Source organism: Amphiura filiformis, chromosome 15 (genome assembly GCF_039555335.1).
Source record: "Amphiura filiformis chromosome 15, Afil_fr2py, whole genome shotgun sequence".
Taxonomy (NCBI): Eukaryota; Metazoa; Echinodermata; class Ophiuroidea; order Amphilepidida; family Amphiuridae; genus Amphiura; species Amphiura filiformis.
In genome coordinates, this window is record NC_092642.1 from 64,598,416 (window position 1) to 64,620,309 (window position 21,894).

Sequence of the window (21,894 nt, forward strand, 5' to 3'; positions counted from 1 at the left end):
ATGCCTCCATATTCAATGCCATTGAACCAGTATAAAGTATGTACACACTACACAAGGATGCATCAATTTACAAAATCCTAGGAAAATCATGGAAATCAGTATTTTCTTATACTTTGGATGGGTAGGTCAAAAAATCACAATTATTTCTGAAAACTGACATCCCTGAGTACATTTACTGTCAATAATTGAGTTGCTTAATTGTGTAAACTAAATATTAGCTCAGTGCAGCATGTCAGTCCTTCTACATTTATCAGGGTAGCCAACCTGTGGCCCTCAACGATGTTCAACGTGGCCGGCAAAGCCATTTCTTAAAAAAACAAACATTTTGAATACTAGAGTCAACAGACGCTGAATACAAGCCGCAATTTGACCCCTATAACTTGACCCCTGGGTTACGGATGGGGTCAACTGCTCTTGCACTGTGCTTAGGATGTCATAAGAAATATTCCTGGTGAATTTCAGCTTAATCGGAACTTATACATGGATTTTGATTTTTTGAAAATTTTTGATTGACCTTTTGACCCCTTTAATGACCTTTGATCTCAATGTAAAAAAACCTTATGTACACCGACAAAATGCATTGTTCCGATTTTAATTAAAAAATTCTAACATGTTCAGTTCTTGAGATAAAAATTCTTGAAGTTATTCAGCTAAAAACAGGAAGTGACCCCTTAATGACCTTTGACCCCCAAAATAAAAATACCATGCATACATCAGGGAACACTAATTCATGTATGTTGGTTATATTATTCTGGTCTGTTTACATTTTGAGATAAAAATTTTTGAACATTTTGGTTTTTGACCGGAAGTGCCCCCTTAATGACCTTTGACCCCAAACCTGTAGGCATCCTAAAGACCCTGGCTAGTAGCAATGCATGTGTGCTAATGGCGACTCTCTGCTATATATTTTGTAAAGACAGTGATTTTTTGAATATTTTTAGCTTTCAGACCGGAAATGACCCCCTTAATGACCTTTGACCTCAATTTTTTTTAGGAAGTTTTAAGCACTGCCACATGTTGATTCATATGCATGAGTCACATGATCATTGCATGAAATTTGTGGAAGGAGTAGCATTTTTGTGAAATCACACTTTTGACCATTATAGCTAGGTCAAAGGTCACAGCAAGGTCAAAGTCAAATGGAAGGTTTGGCCTAGTCCAGTGGTCATTTGGCTCAAGTATGGTTGAAATCTGTCGAAGCATAAGAGAGCTAGGGCGAAACGTGGCAAGTCACGCAAAATGTCACGAGTTGCCAGAAGAAGAAAGAACTAGACTAGATCTGGTTACAGATCTGGACCTAGCCGGAGCCGGAGATGCCATCAGTCTTAAAGTTTATGGACATCTCATACCATTAATGGTGCATCACTGTAGCATGTAGGGGCTTTATCCGTCTTCCATAGGCTGAGATACAGCTACTTTTCCGTAATTTTAAACATTTTTTTTGCAAATTTGACTTTTTGACCTCCTTAATGACCTTTGACCCCAATACAAAAAAAACCTCATATACATCACGAAAATGCATTGCTACAGTTTAAATAAAAAAAATCTACTATGCTTAGTTATGGAGATAAAAATTCTTGAAGTTATTTAGCTTAAAACCGAAATGACGTCTAAATGACCTTTGACCAAAAAATAAAAATACCGTGCACACATCGGGTAACACTAATGCATATATGAAGTTTACGTCACACCGGTCTGGTTACGTGTTGAGATATAAAAAAATGAACATATTTGATGATTGTTGGTTTTTGACCGGAAGCGGCCCCTTAATGACCTTTGACCCCAAAACTGTAGACACCCCAAAGACCCTAGTTGGTAGCAATGCATGTGTGCTAATGACAACACTCTGCTATGTAATTTGTAAAAATAGTGATTTTTTGAATATTTTTAGCTTTCAGATCGGAAATGACCCCCTTAATGACCTTTGACCCAAATTTTGTGAATAATTTATAGGCACTGGATATAGCCGATGCATATGTGCAAGTGACGTCATTTTAGGATGTAACATGTAGGAGAAGAAGCATTTTGAAGATATTTGATTTTAGACCGGAAATGACCCCTTAATGACCTTTGACCCCAAATTTGTGAATATCCTATAGACACTGGATATAGCCGATGCATATGTGCAAGTAACGTCATTGTAGGATGTAACATGTAGGAGAAGAAGCATTTTGAAATTTGTTGCCAGAAGAAAGAAAGAAGCAGAAGAAAGAAGAAAGATCCGATAGCATCACAAGACCTAGCCGGTGTCCCGGCTAGGTAACTAAGCTGTGGTCTAACCCACGAACACAGCCGTGTTGTTACCCCTAATGACCTTTGACCCCAAAATATATGAAAACGGCCATAGACATTGGCTAATGTCAATGCATGGGTGCATGTGGCACCACTTTGCTATGTTACTTGTGGCAGAAGGGGCATTTTGAAGGTTTTTCGTCTCAGACCGGAAGTGACCCCTTAATAACATTTGACCCCAAATAAAAAATACCACATATGAATTGGGTACCCACAATTCATGTGTGAACATACCGTTACTGTCCTATGTTTTTCTTAGCAAATAAAAATTTTTGACGGTTTTTCGTTTTATACCGGAAGTGACCCCTTGATGACATTTGACCCCAAATAAAAAAATACCACATATGAATTGGGTACCCACAATTCATGTGTGAACATACCGTTACTGTCCTATGTTTTTCATAGCAAATAAAATTTTTTGAAGGTTTTTCGTTTTATACCGGAAGTGACCCCTTAATGACCTTTGATTCCAAATCTGTGAGGACCCCATAAACACTGGGTAATAACAATGCATGTGTGCAAGTGGTGTCACTGTCCTACGTAATTTGTGGGAGTAGAAGCATTTTAAAGGTATTTCGTTTTATACCGAAAGTGGCCCCTTAATGACCTTTGACCCTAAATTAAAAAATACCATATATACACAGGGTAACTGCAATTTATGTGTGAACATACCGTTACTGTCCTATGTTTTTCTTAGCAAATAAAAATTTTTGAAGGTTTTTCGTTTTATACCGGAAGTGACCCCTTAATGACCCTTGACCCCAAATCTGTGAGGACCCCATAGACACTGTATAATAACAATGCATGTGTGCAAGTGGTGTCACGGTCCCACGTAATCTGTGAGAGAAGAAGCATTTTGAGTTGAAATCACGTTTTTGACCCCTATGACCCTCAATGCGTGACCTTTGACCCCACAGAGTTTCATATGACATGTAGGGGCATGGTCAATGATGGTTGTGACCAAGTTAGGTCAAAATCGGTGCAAGCATGTAAATGCTAGAGCAAATGTAGTGGTCGGCAGAAAGAAAGAAGAAAGAAGAAAGAACCTGTAAGAAAAAAGACACAGCCGTGACTAACGTCACGGCTGTGTAAAGAATTGAGAAGAGACAGAACAAGCCGACAATCGTCGTCGGCTTGTAATAAAAAGTTAGCGATTGATAACACTGTCATTAATTATCATTTGAAGAAAATCACCATAGAAATATTATTATGTTTTACATTGTAAAAGATTGCTATATAACAAGCTCAAATTTGTGTATGTAGGTTGTCCAAAATGAGGAGCATTATGCTCCGCTGCACCAGTTTAACCCCCTGAGCACTACCTGCCAATCTAACATTGCCTCTGATTGGCCAATTACATGATTCACTTCACTTTAAGCACCAATCAGAATGGAGCTTTGCAAATAATTCACCCCATTTTTTTTGCATGGTGAAATTATTCTAACAATGTTGCTGATTGGTCCAATTGACAATGAAAACTTCTTTTTGGCCAATCGGCAGGTGATTTTCATGAAGTTATTTGAACCCTGCCAGCCTTGATTTATTAGTCTGTTTTTGTTTTTAGTTCAAATAATTATACAGTCATTATTTTTTAAATTTTATTTGATTTCACATCGCCAAAGGCATTAATCTTGCCTGCCCAGGAGCAAATTGCCCATCAAAATGATGGGTGGCGGGTGGCTGGCTAAGACCCAGTGTACACAATTCACGTCATGCACGCAGGACAGGACCTGCATAATTAAAGGTGTATATGCAGTCAGTGATTCATCATCATCTGTTATATATGCGCATGACATTCAGCATGTTTACACTGAGCATACTGCTTTTTTGACCCGCTATTTTCTGACCTAGAACAAAGTACTGCAATCATTTGTGGTTGATGTTTAAAAATTTGGAAAAAAGTTACCAAAAATTTTCTTGTTTGTTTGATATATCTAAATGGGACCGATTTGTAACTTGTGTTCACTGCATAATCTATTGAAGATATAAAAATGTATTGGTTTTGTACACTAGTCTATATCTTAAATAGATCTTGAAGTGAACACAAGTTATAAATCGGTCCCATTTGGATACAAACTTGTAATATTTTGGTAACTTTTTTCCACATTTTTTTAAATCAATCACGAATGATTGCAGTACTTCGCTCTAGGTCAAGGGACTCTCCAAATTATCCGCGAAAATAAATTTTAAAAAAAAACACACAAAATTTTTAATTTTTTTTCCAAAATGTCAAAAAACGCATTTGAAGCCAAAATACGAAATTGCGCTGCACATAATGCAATTGTGCATTCTTAGCAGCCCTATGCTCTATGAATGATATAAAATTATGTTTATTTAGCCAATTGATAAAATGACTGATTTATCTTGTCAAATCATGTGAATGATTTTCAGATTACAGAAAAAAATGGAATAAAAAGCAATACAGCTGCCTATTCCATTTTTTCCCAAAATTTGCATTTGGATGAATTTTAGGGTGTTCTAATAATTAGCAAATCAATGAATGTCCCTGTAATCATGGATATGCCCACCAAATGTGTATTTCAAATGGACTCCAACTTTTAAAATATAATGCCAGAATCCATCAGTTAGGATACTGGAACTCCAGAAACATATCATGTTTGTCTGGCCAATAGCACAGTGCCTTAAACCCCCAGCTTAGACCATTTTGGCCATCTCAACTGTATGCATACACTATGGACCACAATAGCCTCATCCAAATGGCATACCGTAAACGTTCGCCTAATGGCGCCCCTGGGCTCCTTTGCCTTGGGGTAAATTTCATGTACAAATAGAGAGCTCCCTCCTCTAAAAATCCCAACAAGTATTAAGAGTGTGTGCCCTTATTTGCGGGTGGGATTTTTATGGGAGGGCACTTTTAGTTTGTGTCTAAAAACCCAGTTATGTCAAGAGAGCTCATAGCGCCATTAGGCGAACGTTTACGGTAGTTCAATAACCTCAATTAAACCATCATAGTGCAAAATTTGACCTCAAGTTGCAGAGGATGAATTTTTGTACCCAAATTGTCAAAGGTCATTCAATGAATGTACAAATGTACTGGGGTTAAAGAACTGTGCCCTGATAGATGAGCATGTTGTGGATCCTAGTGATATGTAGGCCTACATAAAGTAAATTTAACATAATTTTTAAACAAGAAGGGTTTATACATGCATTGAATGAATTACTTGCAATTTATGCATTGAGTGAGTCACATATACATGTGAATATAAATTTAAGATCTATAGTGTACGGTAATGTGATGTCCCTCCCCCCTTTCCCATGTACATGTACCTCAATTCAAAGTGCGTATTGTAGATCTTAAAACAAATATCTGCACTCAGTATTATTTCCTGGTTCCCATGGTAACTGTACCAACATTTCTGAAACACAAAACAGTGCTACATGTACACCATGGCTGTGACACTTCTACATACGTACACTGCCTGACCTTTAAATTTTTTTAAATGTTCCTGAGTAAAAGACTGATTAATAAAGTATGCAATTTATGCAAAGTGTCACAAATATGGCATGGATTTTCACTGAAAAGGCAAGGCAGCACGGCAGTTTGTAATATTTCAAGAGGGCATCATGGCAACTGTTGAAAATTTGAGAAGGGCACCAAGGCAATTTCTCAAAAGCAAAGAAAACACACACAAACAGTCTGATACAAATATTAACTGTCTATGAATGTGATGGTCGAAATATAATCACGAGGTGAAAGATGGATTGTTCATATCCACGAGCAGGAACGGCGAGTGGAATGGAACAATTCATCTTTCACCCAGTGATTATATTTCACCATTACACCTAATTTAAGACAGTTAATATTTGTTTTATATCACTCATGCATAAATTCTATTACTAAAATACTATTTAAGGTAGGAAATACATTTTTCATCAACATAACACCATGTTTTGCGGTGATATACTTCACATTTTGGGGTCCACCCCATAACTAAATCGGCGAGTCCACGAGTAATCGCACGGCTTGGCGCAGGCGCACTACGGCAAAGCACATGATGGTAAAACTATCACACGGAGTGGGTGATGGTAAAAATGGCAAATGGTAATCAACCAATGAACTGTCTAGAATGAGTGATATAAATGATTTTATAATAAAGGGGCAGGGCTGGGGCACCGACGGCAACTTCATTAGAGGGCACGGTAAGTGCCTCATTTACTAAGTGTGATAATCAAAATTACTTTGACAAGTTTGACATTAGCAACAATGAGTTGTACCATCAACAAGCTATTATTTACCATAACAATGCTGCATAACAATATGCAGACTAGTATTATACTCATTTGGGAAACAAAGGCCTCAGACAGCATTGTTACTGTGCATCCATCCACTGTTTGGTTTGTAATGGTGTATCCAACTGAAATTATAATACCTATAGCATCACAACCCATTGGATTGCAATATGGCACAATGAAATCAGATACATGGGTTTGTGGACTTAACACGGTTTGGAAATTTAAGCTCTTCATGTACATGTAGATCCTCAATCCAGACTGGTGATTACTGTGATAACCGATTAACTGGCAATGGATGGGGATAGTGTCAGTCAGCTACGGTACCGTGATCACTCAACTACAGTGGGACTCCCTCGAGAGACGTCGCCAAGCTGCAAGCCTTTGTTTGATGTATAAGATCCACAACAACTTGGTCGCCATCAACCCAACTGACTATGCCTCTCCTATGGCTCCTAGCAGCAGAAGATCATATCATCCTGACAAATACCAGATCATAACATCTCGCCTTCAGATTCACAAATTTTTGTTCTTTCCTCGCACCGTCATCTGGTGGAATGCTCTCCCCGGCCATATAATAGCCTCTCCATCCATCGAGGCATTTAGGGGTGCCGTTGCAGCCCACAATTAAGTGGATCCCAGTTTTTACTCGCACCTTGTACATACGCACTGCAACTTCCGGCACCGCACACAAGCATTTTGTCACCTTGGCACGACATCCTGACAGAAGGACTGTGCCAAGTACAGATGTAGATGCAGATGTACAATCAGTGAAGCAGCCATGACACCAATAGTAAAGCAATGGAAACTTGGAAGTTAACAGACGAGTGTACCACCAAGAATGTTGCTCAAATGACACATCAGCAAAGTGTCAGTCTCTTTTTGAAATATTTTAGCAAACTTTGCACATAAAATGTATGCATTGACAAAACACCAACACTTTGACCTAAAAAGGAATAGCTCACAGTCAGGGGTGTAGCAAGCAGGTGGGCCAGAAGTCCATGGGCCCTGAGGGTTCAGGGCCGGTGCAAAGGCAAAAATGACATGTAAGTGCTGATAAGGAGTCATTTTAGTGCCCCGCACTGCTCCTTGTCCATGGACCCGAGGCTATTGCTACGCCCCTGCTCACAATTCTTACAGTACCAGGTACGTATGAAAGCTACAGTGGAACAATATTAAATGATGTGAGATTTTGAGAGCAAAGTCACAACTGACTTCCATGAATACACTTACTTGTCGCAATCGGCCACCTTTCTTTATCCGGAACGCCATTTTCAATGCAACTTTGAACGCAGCTAGGTTATCTCAAATTCATGAAATGTCCAAGAAAATAGATGCTCTCTGCATGTATTTCAATTCAGTAGATGTAAACACTTGGCCTGTTCAGTTGCAAGACTATACACATGTATGTCCTATATTGAGTTTTATAATACCAATAATACTGCACATAAACTTGGTAAGCTTTATAACATGTACATGTACATGTTAGTCTCACAAATCTTCAAGTTCAAGGATGTAAACTTCAGCAGGCCTCTAAAATAGTATATACTTCCAAACCAATGACTAAGTCAATGGCAACGCTACTGTGTTAATGATGATTGATTCCTCTCGTCAGGTTGACGTCATTCACGTCACGCCATTTTTACAAGGCTGGAGAAAATAAACAGTGTATGTGGACGTGCACATCTATTGCAGCAGTCCCCCTTCATCAAGTTAGATCATCATGAAGATGGTTGCTATGCATATACTGGGGACAATGAGGACAATATTCCAGGCCCAGTCCTAATGATATCCAAGTAAATGTAGGACCCTTCACAAATGTGTAAATATGCGCAACTGCATGAGAATTTCCTAATTTCAAATAACCCTTTTCAAATCAAACCACTTTACAGAGAATATACACCATGCCATGACACATCAGCACGTGCATCACATGACTGTCATACCCCCAAAGATTCTAGATACAACATAATTTATTCAGCTTTAAATAGTAAGCTTACACATGTATTACAACGTTGTCAACAAACATGGTAATTCACTAATTGAATGGCCTGTTATCACTTCCTACCTGGTTGGCCTTATTAAACTGCTTCTTCAACCCAGCTAACGACATGATGACGAGCTTTTCCGTTCCTTGATTAATAACACCGTAGTATGCTTTATATTTTGATCAAATTATAAATTATGAATTATTAATTGAACGTAGGAAATTAGGCTTCGGTTGTGAGTAACTTCTTCCGTTTTGTGTTAGCTCTCAGCGTAGACATAAATAGACTCGCGATTTCACTACCGGGTTTATGCGATTACATGGTGTTGCCGTTTTAATGCTACTACGGAAAGACATTTAGGACATCGTACGTTTTTCTTTCCGTTTGGAGGGGGCGCTCAACCAGGACAGACCAGTAGCGATACCCGCTAGAGTCCCAGACTATAAAGCTATCATTTTCCAGAGAAAGAAACTAGTACATTATAACAAAATTATTAAATAAAGAATGTAGTGAAGGATGATCTGAAACTGAAAGATTTTGTGACGGGCCTAGAGGGGGGGGGCAAGCAATTTTTGGTGGGCCGAGAAGGGGGAGGGGGCAAGCTATTTTGGCGAGCCGTTTGAAAATTTTACCCCTCCCCAGCTCATAATTATTGCACAGCCCTGTGCAATAATTATGAGCCCTGGGAGGGTAAAATTGGGGAGGGTGGTGCAAAAAAAATTGCCAATCAAAGGGGTGGGGGCAAGCAATTTTTGCCAGCTGAGAGGGGGGGGGGGGCAAGGGATTTTTTGCAAACATTTATGGGGCACCTTTTAATAAAACGCTTGGAGAAAACAGTACCGGTACAGAAACGCTTAAATACCGTATGCAATTTTCCTGCTCGCTTAGCTCGCAACATATATCTAGAGACCATCTCAGGTTTACAAATTGGTATCCAGAAAATTTGGCATGTGCAAGAGGTTTCATTATCATTGAGGTATAGGACTTTTTATTTTTTCGGAGAAGAGCAGGTAGGGCAACTACTTGATTATATTTCTACATGTTCAAACTACATACTCTGAAAATTTTAGAAAATTCGCACGAGTCCGTTTTTTTAAAATCACATTTTTGTTCCTAAAGTGGGGGTTATAGCGCCCTCAACGGGCACTCTCTCCATAGGGCTACATGTAAAGACCAGTTATAGACAAAAGGCCCCAAAATAAAACTGACTCGTGCGAATTTCCTCAAATTTTGCATATGATGTAGATTTAACATCTGGAATGTAATGCAAGTGATGTCGTTGCTGCTCTTCTAAATTCATTTTTAAAATGTCCGCCCCAGACCAAGGTGGGGGGGGGCAAAGATTTTTTGGCAGGCCGAGGGGCAAAAGATTTTTGGCAGGCCGAGGGGGGGGGGGCAGACAAGCGATTTTCGGCAGGCCGAGAGGGGGGACAAGCGATTTTGGCAGGTCATTCAGAAATCCCCCCTGCGGGGGATCATAATTATTGCACAGCCCCTAAGGGGCGCTCAGGGGCTGTGCACATCATGTTGGGCCAGGGTGAAATATGGAGAATTTGTTTAAACTTAAGGGTGGTGTACTTACAGTTACACAGCTTCCCACAGCCCTGTCCCCGGGGTGACACATTATATTGGCACAGCCGCAGGTGCAAGCAGCTGCAAGCTGCAGTATCAGTAAGTTAACAAACTCAGGGCCGTCGCTAGAATTTTCTCAGGGGGGGTCGAGAAATAAATTTTCCTGGTAGGATGGCCTGATTTACCGTGTGCTGGCACCATGCCACCCCTGGCTCCTCGGATAGAAGACACCCCTCCCCACTGTAACACAACAATTTTCCACTCCCTGGAATTCCTTTACCGGGAAACTAAGAAATGAAAGTTTGATAAATTGCGCGCGTATGGGCGAAAATTTGCTATTTCAATGCTAAAATTCAAATGGAGATGTAGGCCTACCGGAGATACCGAGCCAGGGGGAAATTTCCAAATTGTACCACTGACCTGCTATACTAAAAGAACATTGCTGGGACTAATGCGCGCGAAGCGCACGAAAAAAATTGCAATTTCAATGCTAAAATGAACGCAACGATGACAATTGTGTCCTAAAATCGTGCTAAAGGAAGATGCATAGGCCTTTACAATTTTGGTTAATTAAGTCCCGGTATTTTGACCCAGCTCATGAGCTTTATGCTTAACTTATTAGACCTGTATGCCCTACTAGTAGCGCTCATATTTATAATTTACATAATAGAAAGGATGGATTATTATAACTGTCATTTTTGAGACTTCTTGATTGTGTTCAAGTTTGAGATGAAAAAAATAGGAATTCCCAAATGGGGCGTCTTGCATTGGCATTTTAATACTAAATAGGGTAGCTGCAGGTAATATGGGACAGCAGGTAATATGGGACACCTGTTTTCATTTTAACAAAAAGTAGCTTAGAGAAGGTAAACACTTTAAGTTGATTTGTTAAGTGTTTAGAGACATCAATTGTGCTTCTAGAAATGCAGTTTTGGAGTCTGTGTATCAAACTCTTGGAAATCAATGCCAAAAAGAGTGAAATTGCCCAAAAAATTATGTCGTTTTTTTGTTTTGTTATAAAATCAATGACGTCACATTTTATGATTGTGTATCCAAAAACTCTGGTACTGAGGGGGCATTTGTCATTTTTATGATCTTTAGGTGATGGGTTAAGCTTATCAGCAGGTAAAATTCCACTGACAAGTGGCACTTTCCTTTATAAATGATTATTTTCTCTGATTTTCAACTGAATGGGTGCAGGTAATATGGGACACATAGGAAATTGTGTGCATTGTCAATGCGAAAAGCAAAACTATTTAGAAAATTGAATTTTCTTGTAGAAATTTGCATTTAACATTCAAAATCATGTAACAAAAATGTTTTTAGAACAAAAGAGTGATTTTCTGAACTTTTTGATTTTCACCATAGAGATAACACAGTGTCCCATATTACCTGCACATGCAGGTAATATGGGACACTTTACCTGCACATGCAGGTAATATGGGACACTTGACGATGACGTCATTTTGACGTCATAGCGTCCAAACAAACATAAAAACAAGGTAACATTGCCTGTTTTATTAAAGGACAGGTTGTTCATCATAACAATCTCTTGTGGGCATATCTTCTTTAGTTTTTATGCAAATAAGCAAACGTCCTTAATGGTCCCATATTCCCTGCAGGTACCCTATACCAAAATGGGCTTAATTAGGGGCTCCTCCCCCTCCCCTCTCTTTCTCTCCCTCTCTCTCCTCTTTCTTCCCCTTCTCTCTCCCTTTATTTCTTCTTTTCTTTCTTTTTTTCCCCTGAAGTTTTTGGGGTCGCCAGGGGGTGTCGCACCCCCTACACCCCCATGGCGACGGCCCTGAACAAACTGTGTGACTGAGCTCGGCAACTATAGGGGAGTTTAACAATAATCCCAGCTATGCCACTGAACAACTGGCATTATTTTCACAGATATTTTTGTAAAAATTCAAGCAATAATATGTGATTTGCATAAAGAATAGATTCATATTTATATGTTAGTTTTCATTGATCATATTGTCCCCTTTAATTTAGAGCAGAACAAATAATTGTAGGCTACAAATAAAATTGCTAGGCCTATTTCATTCCTAATTTTGTTTTTTTATTGAATTTTCAAAACTAGATAAATATATCTGGGAACAGTTTTTTTATTTTTTTAAATTTTGACCAACTTCACCAAAAAAATAAAATTTGGGCGAAAATCAGGCATTTTTATGATTTTTATGAAAATTAAGCATTTTTTGACCATTTTTGGTGCAAAGTTGGTTAAATAACTTTTCCTAGATATTTTAGTTTTGAAAAATTAATAAAAAATTTTTGGCCCAAAATGTTACGTTGACCAACAAAAATTTGGGCCAAATAAGCCTGCTTTTTTTATAGATAGGTCTATATCCTCCAAATATGAGCTAATATGAGCATTTTTGCCCAAATTTGACCTCACAGATGAATTTATCAAGTCTACCGGTAGGACTAAAATGTAGGCCTATATTTATTTATTTATTTATTTATTATGATTTTATGATTTTTCAAGCATTTTTTGGTTTTTTTTGCCATTTTTGAAATTCGCTCACTGACTCTGGGAGCTTCTGGGGGCCACAAGTCATAGCCCATGATCAGTGATGATCAATTGATATGAATGAACAGAGGACTTGAATGGTTTCTTTTTATCCGGATTTCTTGTTTGTGCGCCACCCACGAATTTATAAATGTCAGCCTTGTAACAATTTCTATGCTTTATAACGGCTAATTTGATTGGATATTTGATAGATTTTTTGCCCAATCCAACTAATCAGCTGCTCTTTTCTTAAGCTTTTCGCAGGCCGAGGTGAAATGAGTACGATATCACTATTGGTTAGATTTATGGATAATGTTGGCTATTGACCAATCGTGTGAGTTAATCTAAAAGAATAGTTGGCTCCAACATTTCGCGCCAACTTCGATCCAGTATTTTGATGAGCTCACTGCCACAACAACAGGGGCGAAGGGTGGTAAATTCGGAGCTTAAAATGCTGGGTGAATTAGAAGCAAACAACTCATCAGGTGCTGATATGGAATCTAGAAAAAGATGCCTTACATCTCCAGGTAATTAGTTTGTTTTCGAGGGCCTGTATGCATCAATAAGTTCATCAGTTCATGCCTGATCATCTTGATCATTTTTTGGTTTGACACTCACTGCACTGACTGTTGTTTATAAAATGTGTGTGTGTATGTGTGACTGTATAGGCCTGGCCCTGCATGCCCTGTGCATGTGTGTCATATACATTATAATTTTATTGTTGTGCAGTGTATTATGTGTAATGTAATCATAGAAATGTAAAAATAAATCGGCTCAGTGAGCTGAAAGTAAAAATAATGCAAAATTATTGGACTGAATGTCAACTGATTGAGATTATCATTATGGCTCAAAATATGCTAAGGTGTCATATTAATGCCATATATTTTGACATCTTTTTTTTAAAATAATAATTATAGAAATGGAATATTTGCTAGTTTAGTGGCAAGTTTAGGTAGTAAAGACATAGCATACACAATTTAAGTAAAATCCTTTCACTCTAAATAATAAAAATAATAAAAAATAGCTGTAAAAATGCCTATTTTTATAATTTTATTTGTAACATGCCAAAGAGGCGCCTTTTTCAACAGCTTTTAATTTTTTTATGGATCCTTATAGAAATTCATGTGACCTGTTTCCCAAAATGGTGCAGTAAACCAATCAAAAAAACAGAAAGAGGCATTATGAATTATAAGTTAACAGATCAAAAAAGGATTTCAAAGTTTGCCTTATGTATGTTACTATTGTCTGTCAAACTTTTGATTGATTTTGAAGTCCCTCAGTTTTTTATAAACAAAGACTTGAAGCATAAACTAAAGGGTAAATCTATTGTAAATAACTTCATTTCTCCATATTATAATCAATTTGTAAGTGGCTGCCATCTTTTTGAACATATGACAATTTTAAAAATTTTCTTGAAATGTCTGTCAAATAGTAACATACGCAAGACGGTGCTGTAATTCCTGCTAAACTAGGGTGATACAGCTAATTATGCTACATGACATAGCATTTAGCTCCACCTAGCTTTGTGGCACTATCACTTTGTGAGGAGAAGCTTTTTTGATGACACAATCCGTTGTTAAGTGTTGTCTGTCAAACATTTGTACGCATAAGTAACATACGCTAGATTTGTATGTGTCTGTCAAAAGTAACATACATAATACGTTTAAAAAATTAAAATCACTTGATGTTCACATTATGATGATAGTTTAGAGTTTATAAAAGTGTTTTAAAACATGTGATTTATAAACTGCATGTGATCTTTATTCAATTTCCCATCTTGAACTACTGTTTTTGCCAAATTATTATTCTGTATGTTACATTTGACAGACATCTTTGCGTATGTTATGGCTTGACAGACACACATATTTTATTTATAACAATTTATCCTCCTTATTGTAATATTTGGACACATTTTTTCCACAATCAGTTGCTGTAGGTCCTACACCTAAATAACCACAAAATACCTTATGTAATACTTTATAAATTTTTATTTGATTGCAGAAAATCATCAAAATTGTGTCTGTCAAATATAACGTACGCAAGGTCTAGAAAATTAAATTTGTGAAGTAAATGGTCTATAACTTAACTTTCTTTTAGTGTATTATGAACGATATATGTGCATACTATAATTTAAACCTGGTTGGAGACCAAAAGAAAAGAGCTGGAAAAATAATTGTGTGTTACACTTTTATGACACCTTAGCTTATTTTGAGCCTTATACATGTTTTGTTATATGAGAAGATTTCCAAATTTTTAAATTTAAGTTGATCTTCCCATGCCATGTTCCGACCCGTGTGTCAGTCAGTGTGTCTATCCGTATCGTCATGAATGATCGTATAGGTAGCCCGAGGGCGAGGTACTCGCACCTCCACCGTCTCAAGCAAGCATGCAAGAGAAGTCTAGCTTCACACACAGTGTCAGTGTGTGTGACACATACATCATGACATTGTATGATATGCACATGCGCCGGCTTGCATTCAAAATTTAGTCGGATTCGGTGAAGCATGCATGCATGCAGGGGTAGCATTAAGGCCCGAAGGTCAGGGGTTGTTTTCCCGTGTTTTTCACTCCCGAGCTTGCAGAAAATCCAAATACATGGGGTGAAAATTAAAAGGGCATTTCGTGATCCACAGCACAGCCTCATCCCCCACTTTTCTCAAAAAAGTTGAGATTTTTATATCACTGGAATACTCTGGCTACATAATGTTTATGTACAAAATATTTCTTGCAGATTAATTCGTTTAGCAAAGATATCGTAAAATTTGAATTTCGTTCTGGTGCACCAGAACGAAATTACAACGTATTGTACCTATGGAGCAGTGTAATACACATAAATCATGCATAACTCGCAAACGCAATATCGGAATCAACTGAAATTTTGGGAATATGCTTTTTTTTGTGGATATGTACTGAAAAATGTCATAAAAAGAGGATGCTAGGATCACTAAATACTCCTTTAAATCTCGGGGGTAAAAAATATTTTGCAGTGTACATGTAGTCAGGTGTAGACCCGGGTAGGAGTAAGGTCCAAAAGTAGAGGGTCAGAGCTGCAGAGTTCACCCCCTAGCTTGCACATTCCCAATATATGGAGGGTGAAAAATTAATATTTTTTAAATTTAGGGGGTTATTCACCCCCGATCGGGGGTTAACGCCAAACCCTGCATGCATGCATGACACCTTGTAGAAGTTAAGAAGTAAGCACAGCTGATAAACGATGGGTGATCGCATCAAACATTTTGTTAAATTTTGCTAAAATTGCATTTTGACTTAAATAGCCTATAGTCAATGATCTGTGCTGTACAGACTACAGGTTCAGAATAGGATTTTGTACAATTTTCTTGCGAGAATCCAAATGGATTTTCCTGCACTACCACAGATTTCTAGGCCTGGTCGGAGAACTCTAGCTTCGAATTTGCATACAATAGTTATGCATTTGCCATGTTTGCTATCATTTTTCGGTTGGACAATTTTTTGTTCTAAATGGTATTTTTATGAGTTGGCAGTATATATTTTGGACAGTCTAAAATTTTGCTGAGTGTAATTTTAACATTTTTGATCGCCTGTCATGATCGGCTGTGTCTACTTATGAACTTCCATTGCTTTACACAGTGTCATGCTTCAGCGAATCCGACTAGTTTTTGAATCACTGAATAGATTCATCAGGTTTGTAGATATACGGTACAGATTAAATAAATTTCGTTTGCACAAAACCAGAAATTTACTCACGATTGACGGTTTCGTCTATCATGGGCGTTAGACATCTTCAGAATGATGATGGTAGATCCTCACCACTTCCGGTTTGCCGGATCCCGACCGTAGATGGTGTATCAGCCAGTCACGTTTATGATCTTATGATCTTAAGTCACGTTTATGATCCTCTCCTGGCTGATACACCATCTACGGTCGGGATCCGGCAAACCGGAAGTGGTGAGGATCTACCATCATCATTCTATAGATGTCTATCGCCCATGATAGACGAAACCGTCAATCGTGAGTAAATTTCTGGTTTTGTGCAAACGAAATTTATTTAATCTAATAGTTTTTGAATGCAATGGTCTCTAGCCTAGAATGGGAAGCTATCGGTGAGCAAATTCTTGGCTAGACTTCTCGAGCAAATTACAGTTGACTCATTGAAATAACTTTCATCAAAATTTATAACAGAATAAATAACACCTGTCATGCCTGTTGCCAAAAATGTCAAGGCTTTCCGACTGAAAAAAGATAGCAACATTCTCTGACTAAAATGACTACCGTACTTATTTACCTTATTTTATTTTTTATATTAATTTTTTTTTTAAAGAAGTTAACTGGTATGGTACCCTAAATAAGTTGCCTTCCAGGGGGGCTGGAAGATGGGGCGGCCAAGATTTTTTATTATTTTTTGCACTAGATATTGCCTAGGAGCATGGGAGTTATTTAAAAAAAATTCATGCATAGTACACTGTACACTGTCACTCATGCACTGGTGGGGGAATTTTATTTTTGTGGGTTTTTTAGTGGGGGGGAAGTTTTTTTTCAAAAACTTCCTGCCCCTAGTCCTACCCTGAAAGTCAAACCAGAGGTGTACATGTAAGTGTTCCGGAAATGTGGCCAACAATTTTTTTTTTTTTTCAGGGAGTGGATCGTTACCTCACTTACACCTCTGTCAAACAGTGTGTTCCTTGCTTGTTTATAGGTTGGAAAAGGGAGAAATATGGTAGGCTCCCCTTAAAAAAATGCCAATTTGTTTTTTTCCAAAGCTGGATAAACTTGTACATTTTTAATCGGACCTTTTCCTTCAATATGAACAGCTAGCAATGCATACTAATTCAATGTATTCATTGTGTTGATTTTTTATTTTTTTTTAATCAACTTTTTTTTTTTTTTTCGGGTAACCCGTTACTAGAAATTTGCCCTGGAGCCAAGGATGGGTGGGAACTCGGGTACCTGGGAAGCGGGAAATGGTATTGGTGAGAGCTTCAGTATGATTTAACTGGTAGCCTGTTGAAAATACACAATTGCGTATATTTTTTTCAGTGCAAATCGCACATTTTGGCTCCAAACAGGGTTCGATTTACTTTGAAAAATGTGCGTAGCAATTTTTTAGCGAAAACCTTAATTAGGTGATGTTCTTATAATATTAGCATATATGTTTACATTGTAAAAATTGCTATACAAGCTGAAATTTGTATAACAGGTTGTCCAAAATGGGGAGCATTTTGCTCCATGACACAAGTTAAATCGAACCCTGGCTCCAAATATATTTTTTTGTGTATCATCCAAAAGATAGAACATAGAAATGTGCGCAAAACCAATGCATAATTAAATTCTTATCTTGAGGAAAACTTATTCATGGGTGCAGTTGCTTTTTTTTTATGCCAAGCATATGTAGGCCTACTACCGGTAGGCAATAGCATAAACAGCTGAAATCTAGTCTGAGATAACCCTGAAAACTTAAAATAATATAAATATTGAGTGTTTTTTGGCTACTCGACAAAATCCGCAACAATTCCATCAGACAGTCTCAACATCACTAGCTCCATCAATGATGTTATCTGCGGAGACGTTTGAAATGGGCTGGGCACATCTTCAGGATGCCTCTATTTCGGCTTCCCCACCAAGCTTACATTAATGACTTAAGCAAGAAAAAAGACCACCAGGTCGTCCACCAACCAGATGGAAGGACCAAATTCAGACTCAGGGACTTGGGAATGACCCCACATGAAGCAAAGACACAAGCAACAGACAGAACTGAATGGAGGAGGCTTACTCGGCAGAGCGCAAAGGGCCACACCGGCCTGTGCATATATTATAAGTTTTTCGGCATTTCATGGTGCGATTTTTGTCTTCCAAAATTGTGTTTTCATCATGTGCTTTATACATACATAATAATATAGAATTATTGTTTCTCTTCCATTACAGGAACAGCCAAGAATCCAGGCGATGTTTGTGCAACTCCCCCAGCTAAAAAGTTGAAACAAGGTTTGTACAAAATTTTGTATTGGGCAAAAAAGGTCTGTCTCAAAGCTTGCGGCGCATTTGTATAATTGCGCGATTTGAAAAAAAAAAGAAAAGAAATGCAAAACTTTTTTTGTATTTTTTTATCTTAGATACGGTACCATAAAAATAAAAAAATCACATTTCTCATTTGTTTTCAAACCACTTGTGAGCTTTGAGACAAAACTTTTTTTTTTGCCTTACAAAGAAAAAAAGGATGTCGCGGATTGTCGCCTAATGTTTAAAAATGGAATGAAACGGGTTGTGCTTACTGTTTAATCCTCAGTATTAGCTGTATTGATTCGACACCGGGTGTGGGGGGGGGTGATACAGTATTGATATATTGACACATTTTCTTTTTCAATTTCAAGATGCAATTTACATTTCTTCAATGTTTATTATACAACAGAATAGGCCCCCTACATAACAAAACGACCGTGCCAAGTCTTTTGGGGGGATCTTCTGGAGGGGTTTGAGACGACATGATGACTCAGCTTGGAATTGGGAGATGGTACGGTAATTAGGGATAATCTGAGCATGTGTGCCTGTGCCATATCATTTGTGTATTGATACTACCATTGAGTTTACCAACATGTCGGAAGTCTGAATTTTCTGACTATCAATACTTTCGACAATCGATAACGGGGCCTATTCAGATATACTGTGTATGCACTAGGGTCAATTCAGTATCGAAGTTGTAATGTTACTAGGTCAATGGGATCACACTCTTGAGTAATGAACCACGATCAAAACAATCACCATTCACCACACAAAAATATATCACTAAATGGCACTCTTCTTCTTCCATATTAGTGCCTCCCTCATATCGCACTGCGTACAGACAAGCTGTACTTATTTTTTTACTCCTATAGCAGATGAATGTATTTTTGAAGTATAGCCAACAGTACCGGGAATGGGATGATGCTCTTTTCGAATAGCCTGTGACGTTCTTTAACGTGCATACTGCATTAATGTGAGAAAATACATGTACACGGGACCAACGGCTTAAAGTGCCCTCCGAAGCACTAAGCAAGTAGAGTAAAGTGCCTTGCTCAAGGACACAAAAGAGACAGCTGAGTTCAAGTGGACCCACTCAGATTCGAACCCGGGACCCTTGGATTCACAGTCCAACGCCTTAACCGCTCGGCCACGCTCCCCTAAAATAGCGTGATCCGGTAACCAAGAGAATTACGTAACCACTTTTATGCTGAATTGGTGCATCCTTATCCAGGGCGCCTTAGTATTTTTTTTCCTGGGTGACTCATCTTGAAAGTTGAATCTACTCTTTGGGTGTCAAATGTTCCATATTCCCCATGAAGTGCATTAGGCTTAGTGAAGAGTTGATTGAGATGCAAAACAGACTAACCTGTTGATCCATTATAATTTAAATACTAGTTTCAAAGATATCCGATCCCAAAGCAGGCCTTGTTTTTTAAATTTTCTAGGTGGGCTGTCAGCATACTTGAGGGTACTATTTATTATTTAATAAGGAGAGCTGTTCAAACTGCTCCCTGGAAATTTGTAAAGAGTGTGGTCAAGCTGTTAAGGTGGTGAGTGAGCGAGCTAAGAGTTCACGCCTCTACAAAAAGTGTAATTTTGAATTCAATTGGGTAAACCCAAGATTTCAAGTTGATCATCAGCATGGCAGGAAAAAGTGGGCAATATGGGAAGCTCATTGCCGGGAAATTTTTGGTTTTTGACCAAAAAAATAAAGAAATACATAAGGGAAGTATGTCATACTGGAGGGAAATTTGGTAAAACTGGAGGGAAATTCTGGATTGCTTGCATGGAAAAAAACATTTTTTCAGCCTCTGGTTGATAGCAAGTTGTTTTACTGATAATTTGTGAATAAACCTCTGCGAAACTATCAGGTGATGAAGTCAGAAGAAATAGCTCCCCTTGCAATGAAGGGAAGTGATTTATAGCTCGCATCAAAAGGTGAGTGACATCTCCAGCTCTCCTCAAATTTCAAAACGAAAAGGCCTGCCAAACAGGGTTGTAGAGCTACGGTGGGCGGAAGAGCCCACCACTGTTTTGGAGCCCACCACTCGACTTCGATTTAAGCACTGGAGCCCACCACTCAGAGGCCAAATTTGCACCATTTAACATTTTATTGAATTAGTCATGAATTTGGTCCATTTTGGCAAAAAAATGCCAAATATGCAAGATTTTCATCAAATGTCACCCATCACTAAAAATATCCTAGCTACAACCCTGCTGCCAAAGTGGATCTCTGTGGATGTGGATGAACTGTCTTGCAATTTTCATACTTTGTGTTCCAAATGTTCCAAAGTCTATACACACTTAAAACTTAAGAAACGCATGGCTTTAATATCTAGACTTACCTGATGCATTCTGAACAATAACCTAAGCCAGGTTTTCTTTGATTTATTCTTTGTGCTCAAGTCCTGGTGTGAGATACCCTCATACATATGGGGAGAAGATCTTCTGCCATCATACGCCTCTTGGATTTTTAATTGCTTCTCATAATTCTGGAGGTTGCACCTCTTGTCAGTGCGGAGTTCCCTCCTGTCGTATGAAATGATATCAATATAGTTTCTTGATCTGTCGTGATTCTGCTGCTCATGCCTCTTGTCATTGCATCTTCTGCCGTCGTAATGTGGCTTCTTTTGTCTCTGCTGCGGAGGATTATGTTGGGGTTTACCATTTCTGCGGCGATTTTTTGGCACCTTCGCGTTAGATTCCATTGGATCGGCGACTAATTGGAGCTTCAGAGCCATTGTGCGGCTATTGGAGAAAATAAAAATTAAATCGCTTTTTGTCGGTTGGTATATATTCCAGTTAGAAGATCTTCTTGAAGTATAATTCCACTGTTATAATTCCCAATCTTGGTAGGCAAACAAAGAAGTGCTATAATCCGTCAGTGTGTAGTAGTATTTTCCCAGATTGGGCCTTCCCAGACAGCTGTCATTCACAATGTTTAGCAATCTCAGCGCCATTTGCCAACAATTTTACAAATTTGTATCACAATCATTCACAATCATACATTGTATGCATGGAATTTTTTTTTAAACATCCAATTTTGGCAACTGCAAATTCTGCTTTAAAAATCCAACTTTCACCCAGACTTCAGTTTTTCACACATAAAAAAATTGACATGTATGTGTGTATGTTTGATATGCATCTACACAAAAAGGAAAAATATTGAGAGTATTTCCTGAGATGACTCACAATGAAGTAGTTGGAAAGAAGGCTGCATGCGTGTGTATGGAGCATTACTTTTTGTGCTTTTGCTGACTTTTCGTCTGAGCCATTCAGGACGATTACGGGAAGTTG

At 38.2% G+C, this 21,894-nt stretch overlaps 2 protein-coding genes across 4 annotated transcripts in view; one reads left to right on the forward strand and one right to left on the reverse strand.

Moving 5' to 3' along the window:
- Positions 1 to 8,828, reverse strand: part of LOC140171952 (endophilin-A1-like) — a 61,692-nt gene extending 52,864 nt beyond the window's left edge. For 2 of the 3 annotated variants that reach the window (XM_072195298.1, XM_072195297.1), the window contains exon 1: positions 8,612 to 8,828. In XM_072195298.1, the coding sequence (XP_072051399.1) occupies positions 8,612 to 8,656 (45 nt within the window). In that variant the 5' untranslated portion in view covers positions 8,657 to 8,828. Of the gene's footprint in view, positions 1 to 7,776; positions 8,393 to 8,611 lie in introns of those variants that run through there. The other variant, XM_072195299.1, reaches the window with a different exon arrangement.
- Positions 8,829 to 12,971: 4,143 nt separating this feature from the next.
- The window catches only part of LOC140171954 (uncharacterized), a 35,657-nt gene continuing 26,734 nt past the window's right edge, over positions 12,972 to 21,894 (forward strand). Inside the window, 2 exon segments of the mRNA XM_072195300.1 lie at positions 12,972 to 13,148; positions 18,523 to 18,582. Coding sequence (XP_072051401.1) covers positions 13,019 to 13,148; positions 18,523 to 18,582 — 190 coding nt within the window. The 5' untranslated portion in view covers positions 12,972 to 13,018.